This window comes from Sinocyclocheilus rhinocerous, unplaced genomic scaffold (assembly GCF_001515625.1).
Source record: "Sinocyclocheilus rhinocerous isolate Xijiao unplaced genomic scaffold, SAMN03320098_v1.1 scaffold1342, whole genome shotgun sequence".
NCBI lineage: Eukaryota > Metazoa > Chordata > Actinopteri > Cypriniformes > Cyprinidae > Sinocyclocheilus > Sinocyclocheilus rhinocerous.
In genome coordinates this window covers 323,190-337,188 of record NW_015640094.1, presented here as the reverse complement: position 1 = coordinate 337,188, position 13,999 = coordinate 323,190, and the positions used below count along the sequence as shown (strand labels likewise).

The 13,999-nt window shown below is 35.2% G+C and overlaps 1 protein-coding gene across 1 annotated transcript in view; it reads right to left on the bottom strand.

Annotated features, from left to right (window-relative positions):
* Positions 1 to 7,112: 7,112 nt before the first annotated feature.
* LOC107752518 (nectin-2-like) overlaps positions 7,113 to 13,999 on the bottom strand; it is a 157,621-nt gene continuing 150,734 nt past the window's right edge. The window contains exons 9-10 of the mRNA XM_016568516.1: positions 12,881 to 12,982; positions 7,113 to 7,962 (exon numbers count right to left, since the gene is read on the bottom strand). Of these exons, the coding sequence (XP_016424002.1) occupies positions 7,759 to 7,962; positions 12,881 to 12,982 (306 nt within the window). The 3' untranslated portion in view covers positions 7,113 to 7,758. The remainder of the gene's footprint in view (positions 7,963 to 12,880; positions 12,983 to 13,999) is intronic.

Below are 13,999 nucleotides of genomic sequence, written 5' to 3'. Positions count from 1 at the left end.
TGCACATCATTGCTATCAACATTTAATCATGGCCCCAGTCGCATCCCCGCACGCCCACAGCTGATTTAACAGGCTCTGACACGGAACAATCGCCACACTCAGCTTGCATCTCATCCGCGACAGAGCCTTGAGATCCAACTCATTAAGGAAAGGGCTAACGAATGCGGGGTGACAGGTGCTTAAGGAGGCTACGTCGTTTAAAAAAAAGTCGCAAGTCGCGAGCCGAGCTGGAACTGCCTCATTACGACGCCGGTGCGGTACGCGAGCGCTTGAGAGGATAAATTAGCAATGTATTCATTATGTTCTCGTGAAAGCGATGTCAAGTCGTCGCGCGCAAGTGTTGAGGCCAGTTGGGTTTCAATTACAGAGAATGCAATGAAGAGTTAATGGGTATTAACACAGAGTACGTGCTGCTAATGAATCAGGCAGCCTTTTGGTGGGCAACAAATGGCAAACAGTGTCTGACTCGAGCAGCCTACAATCGCTTGCTTCTTCGGGGCGTCGCGAGGCATACAAATGACCCGAACGACAGAACGCAATAGTCTTTGCAATGGAATTAGCATATTAATCAAAGACAACAGGGGACTAGTTCTCATTGAGGTAATTGCATTCTATATGGTGAATGGTTTTAAATTTCGTCAAGCTACCTGGCCTGGGTCTTTCTTGTGATGATCAAAAGTTGGGCTGTTGGAAAGACCCAGGCAATTTTCCTTGAGAACTCGCACACTACTGTAACTAGTCTTCCTGCTATCTTACAAATAGCCTAGGCCAAAACACTATGCCACTTCATGATATAAAATTAATTTAAAAAAAGATTTGAAGAAGTGATTGTAAATTACGAATAGGCTACTGTTACTAATAATATATAATTTTCATATATGTTGTTTCATTTTTAAGTTTTGCGATCAGTCCTCTTATTCTTTTGCCACAATTCTTTTAATTTGAAAAAAGGGATATTAAATGAATATATGTATATTTGATACAAGCTGCATGATTATTGTACTGTAGGTTAAAAAGATGTTAAATTAAAACAATGCATATATATATATATATGATTAATCGTGATTAATCGCATCAAAAATGAGTTTTTATTTACATAATATATGTGTACTGTGTATTTATTATGTATAGCCTATATAAATACACAAACAGAGTATATATTTTGAAAATATTTACATGTGTATTCACATGTATATGTTTATATTCATATAATTTATATTATATATAAATATATTTAATATATAAACGTAACATATTTCTCGTAAATATATACATGCATGGATGCATATACACACACACACATACATATATGGGCTAGTGAATAAGTGGATTTTAAATAAATATATTCCAATAATATTTGTATCTGATCATTAGGTTAAAAATGGTGTTGTATAAAAGAATGCAGAAATCGCTTGGTTTGGTCCAGTGAAGTCACGCCTTGTACAGATCATTTGCTTTTAACTGAAAATTTGCTCTCTGGAAATGTCACTGAAAATGGGTATGCCTTTTTCCCGGTGAAACACAAAAGGAGTTATTATCAAAATGTCAAAGTTGTTTTCCATACAATGGAAATGCATGGTGATCACTAGCTGTGAAGTTCAGCTCCAATTTTTCTTTGTTTATTTAAACAACAACAAAAACTCCAAGTAATATCCTTGCTTTAATATTTTGGAATACTTTTTATCCATTTTATGGTACAAATTCTTTTAGCTGGCAGGTATAATGACTTTAAACCCAAAGTCTAAATGGGTCCATATAATTACTGAGTTAAACTCTTTTCAATATAAAATATAAGTTGACCAGCTGAGTTAAGAGCAGCCTTAGGCAAAATACCTCAATGAAATAATGTTCATTACTGTTTTAAATATTAAAATGTCATGCAATTTTTATTCATTACTTGTGTTTCGATTGCCTCCGACCTCACAGCCATGAAAAGATTTTATATAGCAGCAAAAGTATTACCACCACCACCTGTCATTTATGTTAACTTTTATTTGACAGATACATAAAGTGTACATTCAAAGGCATCATAGCTTTTGAGAGCAAATCATCATTCGCAGGGAGTTTGATTGACAGGCGATCTGACCAATCAGAACGCCGAATCTGCCATTTTGTCCGACAACAAACCACACAGGAGTGAAAAAAAAAAAAAACACACAGGAGTGTTAATAGATTAACGTCGGTGGACTTAAACTTGAAAAATGGTGAGTATTGATGTATTTTCGGGTTGAAACAACATATCTTCTGATGTTCATTCATGTTTATTCCATGCTATAAATAGCAGTAAAGATGAAGAGAAGATCGGTTCACGTGCCGCTTGGACTGAAGCGCTACATCACGACACATGGAAGAGACACAAAATGGTATTTATTGTTTGAATTTCTTTTAAAAAATGTCAAAATTTGGAAGCTGAAATTTAGTTTTATACCAAAAGTAACCTGCTGTCTTTTCTGTCGTCAGTGTTATCTTTACTCCTCGATGTATTTCTTACTGCGTGTAAACATGCGTGAGAGTGTCATGGCTAACTAATGCCGAGTTCACACTGCACGATTTTCAAAGTTGTCGGGTCACCATGGTTTTCACACTGCAGGACTATCTGAGGTAGCAGTCAGTCGCTGCTGTGTTCACATTGCACGATGGATCGGCGACAGGAGGTTACACACTGCATGACTTTACAATAGGAAGAATCACAGACAACTCTGTCTGGTCCGCAAACTACGTTTCACAACAAAACACATGCGAGAAGTGATAAGGAAATAACGCGAGAACCCGCGTGCGTCAGACCAGAGTTCTCCAGCAAGACTGGAATTATAAAATATATATATAGCCCGCAAATTGTCTGTGAGCTGATTTCCAGCTACAAGGAGAAAAAGAAAAACAGATTACGCAGGAGGGAGATGCAGGGAACAGGGACTGGGTGTTCTGCAAAGAGAGTTGGAGGTAAATAATTTTGCAGTAACTGTTATGCTGATGTTGTGGCTGGTCAAGCAAATGTTTGTGCTTGTTTCTGTATGATATAATTGTTCATATATCTATAAAAATACTGATATTCTGGTCTATAGTGTTGTGGCTGGGCAAGCAAATGTTTGTGCTTGTTTCTGTATGATATAATTGTTCATATATCTATTAAAATACTGATATTCTGGTCTATAACTCCTCCCCGAACTTCCCTCTGCCCTGTATCTTGGTCTCTCATTGGCTGTTGGTCATCGCCGATGTGTTTTTCAGTCAGAACTCATTTCACACAGTGTGATTGTGAATCGCCGACAGCTCCAGATATTTAACATGCCAAATATTTTAAGGGCGTCGGCGATTCCCTCAGATCGCGTCTTTGATAATTCACACTGCGTGATTGTCACTCGCGTGAACGAGCACCGATTTGCCTCCGATTTCGGGCATTTGTCGGTGATTTCGCAAAACCTGTCGGCGAGTGAAAAATCATGCTAAAATCGTGCAGTGTGAACTCGGCATAAGGGGTCAGGGTCTTTGTGAAGAGTGAATTAAATAGATACTTTAAAAGTCTTTCAAAGTCACATATCTGTTCTGAGAACATCCCAAGCTTTTAGTTTGTTTGTGACTTAAAAAAAGTGTATTACATTATGTATTCTTTATATTGCACAGTCTACCGGACATATTAACAGAATGAGAGGCTCTAAAAGCATCTAAATTTGTATTTACCTAAAGTCCTGCTCTTAAAGTTTAGACAGCAGGCTGATGTTTGACATCAGAGTCTGACATTTTCACAGTTCAGGAGTTAAACGACCAGATCTTGTGAAGGTCTCTCAGATGGTAAATCAATAAGCGGATGCCAAACACTTTTTGGGCATTTGGTAATATCCCACAAACTGCAGTACATTACGCTGAGATCTCAGAACAACAATAGCTCTAGATGATACAGAAGATGCCTCACAACATGAGATTTGGCTTATAGTTTATTAGACATCACAATGAACCATAAAACATAGATCAAGTTGCTTATGCATATAAAATAATCCCAGTCTGTAAAGAAATTAGATGCAAAAATTAACATTTTAAATAAAAAGAGTCACAATTCTCCCCTTTTGGCGGTCTATACAGTCAATGATTTCCTTTTGTCTCAGGCAAAACAAATCTGTCAGTAAAATGGCTCAAAACAAAGTAACAAAGGCACATCTGGCTTGACGATGACAGGGCAGCGCGCAAGCGAACACGCGGCAGATGACTTTGAAACGGTCTCTGATATGATTTGTGATAATGAAGTATAGACATATGGCAAATAAAGTGTGTTTGTTTTGCTGGAGAGTACATCTGATGAATGACAAGAGTTGTTCGGTAACCAAAGACTAATTTTAGAGGGCCTCTGTTTTGTTAAAGAGATCGTTCATTGGAAAATGGAAATCCTGCCTTCATTTATTCGCCCTTATGTTGTACTAAACATGCATGGAATGATTTCTTCTGTTGTTTTGGACCGCAGCTGAAACATTCAAAATATCTTCTTTTTGTGTTTTACAGAAGAAAAATGGCAAGTTTGAACATCACAAGGGTGAGTAAAAGATGACAGAAATGTCATTTTTGGCTAAACAATCCATTTAACGTTCCACACTCCTTTGATTGTCTTTAAACATTCAAAATGGCATTAAAACTTTAATATTATTTAAAACTATACATAATGCATACAGTATGTAATGTATATAAGACATAACATTTGAAAAACATTCGAAAATACAGAAGCTTAAATAAAACGTCATTTAGAAAAAATGAAATCACAGTTTAAAACACAAAAACCCTTATTTGATGAGTGTATAACATACAGTGATTGTCTAATACTGCACCATTTTAGCGAATGACGGTTGCGTGAAGACGGCCCGTTTGCGCGTGAGAATAACATAAGCGAACCCCAAATCTCATGCAGCATGCAGACTTGCATTCCCTTTATCAGAAACAGTGACGAGACCACAACTCAGCTAAACCGAGACGACAGGTGAAAGATTGTCGTGTCATGACGAGAATAAACGTTTTGCGAGAATCGGTAATTTTCTGCGATGTCCAACAGGCCAGAAGATCAGGCGGCGAATGTGATCGATGGCTAATCAAGAATGAGGAGGGCTTGTTAATTCATCTAGGTGAACTGTACCGTCCATCCATCGATCGGTCTGTGTTTGTCATGGCGCCTGAACACCTATTCATCCATTCACCCATCTAAAGATCCTGCATTTTATGTGCTTTGTGAATGTGCAGGCTTCCGCTCCATGTGACTGTTAAAAAAGCTGTCCGTTCATTCCATTTATCACTTCTGTAACCTGTTAGCGAGTCTTTCGTTCGTTGCATCACTATGGTTTTGATACGAGTTCTTTGGCACAATTACAACAATGTATTCAGACACTATGACACGAAGATCTATCGACAGCTTTAAGTGGATGTGCAAAGATTACATTCAAGAGTGAAAGACATGAACAGTGATGGAATTAGTTGCCATGCCATCCAAGAACCAGTGAAAAAAAAAAGAAAAAAAAAACACCATTTCATAACCTACTTCTGTTTCTCATCTGTCTCTTAAAGGAATAGCACATCCAAAAATAAACTCACTCTTATGTCTTTCAAAAGTCGTATGACTTTCTTTGTCTGCGGAACACAAAAGCACATGTTTATAGCTGCTCTCTTCCATACGGTGAAAGTAAACGGTGACCAAAACTGGCAGGAATTTCAGTGAGTTGGGTCTGTCAATAATAAAGAATGAACATTCTTCAAAATATCTCCTTCTGTGTTCCACAGAAGAAACAATCATACAGCTTTGGAACAACATAAATGAGTTTTAAGTGAACTGTTCCTTTAAGGAGGAGATGTAAACTTTCTACAATTCTTGCAATCAAAACTGGCACTTCTTTTCAAGAAAAACTATAGGAATATGAGAGCAGTAATGATAACGTTTGGCCAAACAGACTGAAGCGCTGTGGCCAAGAAGAAATCAGTGATACACAGTGCATTTGAATTTTATTACCACGTAGAATCAAAATCAGATTTTTCTGGCTTTCAATTTATGCCTGTTGACTTTGAAACTAATATATACATTAGCGGCCAAAAGTTTGGAGAAATTAAGATTTTTAAAAAATATATTTTTAACAGAAATCTCTTATGTTCAGCATTTTATTTGATCAAAAATACAGTAATATTGTGAAGTATTATTACAATTTAAGATAACTGTTTTTTGTAGTTAAAATGTAATTTATTCCTGTGATGCAAAGCTGAATTTTCAGCATCATTACTCCAGGCTTCAGTGTCACATGATTCTCCAGAAATCATTCAAATATGCCGATTTGCTGCTCAGTTATATGCACAATTATGTATAACGGTTCTTATTATTATTATCAATGTTAAAAACATTTTTTTTGCTGCTTAATATTTTCTGTAAACTGCGATACATTTTCTTCAGGATTATCTTCAGGAATGAGAATGTCCCACCCACAATACAATCAGCCTTGACCAGTAACAGCAAGTAACAATTCATGTGATGTAACTAAAGCCAGTTGACTACTTTAAAATGGACTGGATCTTTTGTGTTTTTGACCTTCTAAAATGAAGTTTCAGTAGGAGATGTCAATACAGAAGAAAACTGTGCTCGACGAGAGATTTCACGAGGTCTTTAACATTAATGTTTAGCATCCGAAGGCAGAAAATGAAACTCTTCCTGTCACCTTCAACATCTCTATATGCATATTGTGCTTCTTACAGCCAGAAAAAAGGGGAGCGAGGAAAGGCTGCGACAGGTGCCCACTGTTTTTAGGAAAGCAACCAATCATGCCATGCAGATTATACAGTAACAAAATCCACACGTATCAATAAGGAAAACAACAGCATACGACTTTAGTAATACCCGTTAAAAGAAAGTTTCAGAAAGTGTACACTTTTTAATTTTGCGCCCCACTGGTATATTTTTGGATTTCTTGGCATTTTCCTTTTTTTGTTTCGTTTTATAGATTTTTTTAACGCATGTTAGACTGACTATATATATATATGATTTCCTTATATTATTTACAGAACTTATTTGGTACTTTTCAAAAACAAATGAACACGCCAAACAACCAAAGAAACAAAAATAAGAAAATAATGCATACATCTGTTTTATAATTGTGATATAATTGATCAAAATGACATCAGATATAAAATATAAAAATACAATTTTGCTGTATGTAAAATACATTGCATATACCACAAGACTTTTTCGTTAACGCACGAAACCGACGAAAGCTAAACCTTAAAAGAGCACTACACCGAGATCGCAAAATAAAAAATACAGATCATAAAACATAAGCAACGGTTGACAGTATATGCAGTGTATTTTAAAATACTGAAAGCAATTTTTATATTTAGACCTTCCAGGAAAATTAAACGCTTTCTGAATGTGTTTGCTGTGCATGTTTTTCACGTAACCAGGATTAAAATAAATGTAACATGGTAGCCCAAAAAGTGAATAATGACCAATTCTCATGGTTTTGTTTTACCGTTAATTGCTAATCAAAGTGTGCTTGATTAAAGTACTAAGAACTTCTTGTCATACATTATCAAATGTCCAAAATCCGATCTGGTCCAAAAGGTGTAATCCACAAAACCATGAGAATAGGTTAAAAGGTCAGTTAGCCACGTGTAAAAGAAATGTCACCAGGCTGTGTGATTTTGGATGTGTTTGTGCCCGAGCCGTGGACTATAGCCGGCTGTGCTGTAACGGGCGTCCGCGGCTGGGCAGGATGGTGGCAGTGCAAATCGCAGGCACAGCCTACATTTTTAGACCAACATGGGCTTGGACACGAAACTTTCGTCACGGGCTACGCTAGTATAGTTAGCTTCGACGTCATTCTGGTCAGCTGGTTCGTACGGTGGAAGGGTCTCGTCGGTCGTGTCGTCCTTTTCGGGAGGGTGTCCTGAGCCGTCCCAGACCGTGGGGGTGCCGCCGTTAGCCGGAGGGCCGGTGTTGTCATCATCTAGATCCTGAAGCACACACAAATCAAAGCATCATTTAAGCTCAATTAAATTCAAAGACCTGTAAATGTAAAAAGTTTAAGAAAAATGTTCAGTATGAATTACCCATAAATATGTGCGCATATGTATTTCTATATCTTCATTCGTAAATAAACATTTAAATAAATAAATGTGTATATAATATGAAACATTATAACACATAATATGTGTTGTATATTATTATTATTAATAATATATAACATTATACTGTGTATATACACATTATTATTATTATTAAAATAAATATTGATATAGAAAGTATGCATAATTCATATTTATAAATAAAATATTTAATTTAATTTAAAATAATTTTTAAATATTAAACAATGTTACACGATTCATATATATATATATATAATAAGTGAATATATATTGTTATTAATATTATAACATTATTATAAATAAATACATTTCGCATGAGTTTTATACATAATTCATATTTATAAATAAATATACAAAATTATATATTAGTAATACTGAGATAAAAATAATATTATAATAATAGTAATAATAAATAGTTTTTGAAAAATGTTTTTTATAAATAAATAATGTTGCATTAGTTGGAATCTGTAAAGTATGATACATAATTCATATTTATTAAAACATAATACAATATATTTTAATATTATATTATAACATTCATGTAATAATATTAGACTTAATTTTATATGTAATTCATACATAATAAACACGTTTCATAATATTAAAATATAATATTAAACAAGATTCATATTTATAAATAAACAATGTTGCATTAGTTCAAATCTGTAGAGTGTGAAGTTATTTAAATGCACAATCCTTAGAAAATAAGGATAATGAATGAACGAATTAAAACCAATGAATCGCATTCCTCGTAAAATGATTTCAGACAGCTCCTCTGATCATAACCGCAGTGATGTCGTTTTGTCACGGCACACACGTCCGGTTCAGACACATGTAAAAAGCTGCACGTGCACACATTCACAATTCATTACAATCACTGAGGTGCTGCTAATGCTAATTTAATAGTTCCTCGATCGGTCATTAAGCATCAGTGTAATAGCTGGAGAACAGAAGCGCACATTCTTATTTATTAGAGTTAATTGATACCGAATGAAGATTCAGCAGATAAAACGGTTTGATAGAACACTTCACCTCCTGACTCATAGTGAGCCCAAATGTAATTTAAAAGTGCTAATATGGTGTGATGGTTATCTCGTGTGTGTGTGTGTGTGTGTGTGTGTGTGTGTGTGTATTGCTGTCTGAGCAATGAAGCAAAAGTTGGTTTCTAATTATGTGAGGCGAATGTTCTTTTTTATTTCTCAGTTATAAGGTGATGCAAGTTTCAGCCCCAGTCATTTAACCATGTTATAAAGGTCTGGACAAAGAAAGGACTTTATTTTTCTTAGCAATGGTACAAAGAAGGTAATTTCAATTTCACAGATTTAATACCAGTTATTCCAGCAAATTTCCTTCAACTGGGCTATCAGGGATGTGCGCCGCTCAGAATGGAAATGATTTACCTGTACAATTCTTCATAATCTTAATCATCATTCTTGTGAGGGAATTTTTCATTTTTTAATAATACATTTAATTTTTCAGTATGAATTACTCAAATGTGTGATTATATAGAATTTCTAAATAAAGTTTGTAGATTTATATGCAATAAAACAATATTAATATGACACTATTCAAATAAAAACATTTTAAATGAATTTGATCATTCATATTTATAAAGAATATATTATATTATATTGTAATATTATACTTAATATTTATAAATAAAACTATAATACAACATTTTAATATTAAATATAACTCATGATTCTTATTTATAAATAAATAAAATGATAAATAAATAAATAATAAAATAAAAATGTTATACACAATTCATATTTATGAATATATAAAAACAATAAAATAAATAAATTATACAAAAACAATAAAAATAAATAAATAATAAAATAAAAATATTATACACAACTCATATTTATGAACATATAAAAACAATAAAACATTTTAATAATATTAAATATGACTATTTATAAATAACTAAATAATTCATTAAATACATAAATGTAACAATATTAAAACATTTATATTATACATAATTCATATGATAAATAATATGGAACTTTTATTGTGTGGACCATGTTAGAAAAACACTATTTCCAGTACAGTATAGAAAAATAAGTCTGTATATATGTAAATGTAAATGTATGTCTATATAAATATATTACTGATATGATATCAGGAAAACAATAATCATGATTAATGTCATGAATGATGCACACAAGCACACAATTTTTCCTCTTTTGTGTGCCTGTGTGTAATTTTATCGAAATGAAATAAAATAAAAATCACAAAATTTTTCCTGTCATTCCAGCTCAATTTCCTTTTGGGGTGTGGCCAACTCAATTTAAACTCACTAATTAAACGGGCACTTATTGAAAGCCCAAACCGAGTCCCCTGGGGATTTGATCACAAAGGTACGCGTCTCAGTCTGGCCTTCATACACAGAACCGCTGTAGTAATTGGCTTTACGGTTATCATAGTTGATGAAATAACCATCTCATCATATTAATCCACATAAAAGACCCTTTGGCAGTGTTAGCACATGCCACACATCGCTACGAGTCACTAGCTTTCGCCATTGGCATACGAATATAAACCGCCTGCTGCAAGATGGGGGTCTTTAGTACCTACTGTGATACAAGTACACTGGTGCAGCTTTGAGATGGTTTATAAATCTCAATTTCGAAAAATTGACCCTTATGACTGGTTTTGTGGTCCAGGGTCACATATCACAAAATGTAACTTCAACTGTTAACTGTCAGCATCCCGATTGGCGCTATTTTATTAAATGCCTTTTTTCCATATCACATATTTTAGTAATCACCCTAAATTAGATATCATTCAAAGTCTTAAACACTCAAAATTCATACTGTGAAAACTGTTTTGAAATCGGACATTGGTACTTTGGGGCTTTGTTAAGTGTCAAATTACAAAATTTACTGCATTTTATCATTAGAACTTTCTCTAATCTTGACAAAACATATCACTGGAAAGGTCTGAGTCTCAAGATTCCATATTTGGTGACTATTTTGTCATAGATGTAAGTTCTTGACAAAATATTTATAAATTTGTGACAGGAAAATGCATCAATAAAAATTAAATGGAGTTTGGGTGTCACCCGGTGACTATTTCTGTTATAAAGTGAAAGTGAAAGTGACATGTGGCCAAGTATGGTGACCCATACTTGGAATTAGTGCTCTGCATTTAACCCATCCAAAGTGCACACACACAGCAGTGAACACGCACACACCGTGAACACACCCGGAGTGGGCAGCCATTTTTTTTTTTTTTTTGCTGCGGCGCCCGGGGAGCAGTTGGGGGTTCAGTGCCTTGCTCAAGGGCACCTCAGTCGTGGTATTGAAGGTGGGAGAGAGCGCTGTACATTCACTCCCCCCACCTACAATCCCTGCCGGTACGAGACTCGAACCCGCAACCTTTGGGTTACGAGTCCGACTCTCTAACCATTAGGCCACGACTTCCCCATAGCGCTTTAAATTTCACAGGAACCCTAATTTTTTAATGACAACTTCAAATTTGGATCATAACTTACTTGGGCATGTAGCTTTGATTTTATAGCACTTTTAGATTCCAAAATATCTTGTATAACTTTTTACACTTTCATTTTTTAAAAATGCTTTCACTTCAATGAGCAATAATCTGCCGATTTTCTTCTTTAAACCAACCTTAGGTCTGTTCATGAATTAAGGGTAGTTCATTATGTTCAAAAGGGACTGGATTCAGGAACAGGATTCACAGCTCTTCAAAGTAATGTTTACTAAGCATTGCACATCAAAGTTTGGGAAGGGGGATCTTACCGTAACAGGCTCTGCAGAGTTGGTTTCGTAATAGCTTGTCTCGTAGTTGCTGAGCGGCTGAGTTTCCGTGATGGTTGTGGTCTTGTCCTGTGGTTCATTCAGCTGTAAGAAACCAACACATGAGATGATGAGTTCAGCATGCACACTTTAGGAGTTGGTTGTGGATCAGAGGAATATTTCTTGTCTTTAAGGGATTTTTTTGTCATTTGTGATGCGATCTGGGAAAACCCAACACATGGTGAAATTTTTACCTTTTTTAAGTTTTGATACCATATGAAAGCTGGGTTCAAGCCCTTTCCAAAACTGTTATTTTGTCCATAGCTTGAAACGTAACAAAACTTATGGTTATCTGAAGTTGGCTGATAGCTATGATTATCAGGAATTGAATTTGAAGAAAAACGGGTTTAAAGTGAGACGGGTTTCACTTTCGGTGAGGGAAAAGCTCTGTGTATTGCGTGTAATCACATCCATACAGTTTATGATCACAACAACAACAACGTTTGTCAGGCATCTACATTGTCATCTGATGAGATTGCAAAGATTAAACGAGTGTTTTTTTTTTTACTCTAAAACATGAAATGTGGAGTTATCTGCTTTTGCCAAAAAACGACCGTTGGAGTTATCTGCTTTTGCTATAAAACTATTTTTTTATATGTAAAACAACATACTTTCAATGAACTTTAATTTTGTAAATTACCTGTATTTGTTTAAGTTATTATTACTTAATCAAAACAACCCAACTGCAGTTTGATTGATATTACTTAATAATAATATCAGTAAAATAAAAAAATTAAAAACCGTGATTTCTGAAAAAAAAAAAATTCATTTTTTAAAAATGCTTTCACTTCAATGAGCAATAATCTGCCGATTTTCTTCTTTAAACCAACCTTAGGTCTGTTCATGAATTAAGGGTAGTTCATTATGTTCAAAAGGGACTGGATTCAGGAACAGGATTCACAGCTCTTCAAAGTAATGTTTACTAAGCATTGCACATCAAAGTTTGGGAAGGGGGATCTTACCGTAACAGGCTCTGCAGAGTTGGTTTCGTAATAGCTTGTCTCGTAGTTGCTGAGCGGCTGAGTTTCCGTGATGGTTGTGGTCTTGTCCTGTGGTTCATTCAGCTGTAAGAAACCAACACATGAGATGATGAGTTCAGCATGCACACTTTAGGAGTTGGTTGTGGATCAGAGGAATATTTCTTGTCTTTAAGGGATTTTTTTGTCATTTGTGATGCGATCTGGGAAAACCCAACACATGGTGAAATTTTTACCTTTTTTAAGTTTTGATACCATATGAAAGCTGGGTTCAAGCCCTTTCCAAAACTGTTATTTTGTCCATAGCTTGAAACGTAACAAAACTTATGGTTATCTGAAGTTGGCTGATAGCTATGATTATCAGGAATTGAATTTGAAGAAAAACGGGTTTAAAGTGAGACGGGTTTCACTTTCACTTCACGGGTTTAACGAGAGCTGTCTGTCAGGAGCGCTATAATGCATCATTACACAAACAGACTCACGTTACCCTGAAGAAGACAGTTTTCCGTTGTTAATCATGGGCATAGTCTCTGAACTTTTGATCACCCTTTGTATGTTTAGATAGCTCAAATAGTGTACCTTAGAGTTTACATTTAGAAAAGCGAGCGCAGCGCAACTGTTCGTGCACCTGTGCATATAACAGACTGTCATCGGACTCCTCCTCTTTAGTAACTTCATCATCCAATCCTTCATCTCTGGATGTGAAATAGTCCATTATAACATCGTTTAGGGCACTGCCATCACCAAGATTGAGCAGATTGAGACGAGCAAGATCGTTTTAAACTGAGCAGCTACTTCAGACTGCATTGCTTTGTTGCGCTCCGATATCTCACGATATTAAAAAAACATTGCGTGCTGTAGTTTACACAGGACTAGCGGGAAATGTGCATTGATACACCTTTATTATATATGAAGAGTTCATTTGCAAAAACCGATAAACGCCACTTTAAAAAAAAAAAAGAGCTGATTGTCGTGCATTATTTTCCACATATAGCGCGATCTGAACCCTACACAAGTTTTGTCAAAAAAGCCGGTTTTGTCCACTTTCAAGGCATCGTGAGTTCACGTTTTACTGCAGAAGCCGACAAGCGCCCTTGTTGTTTT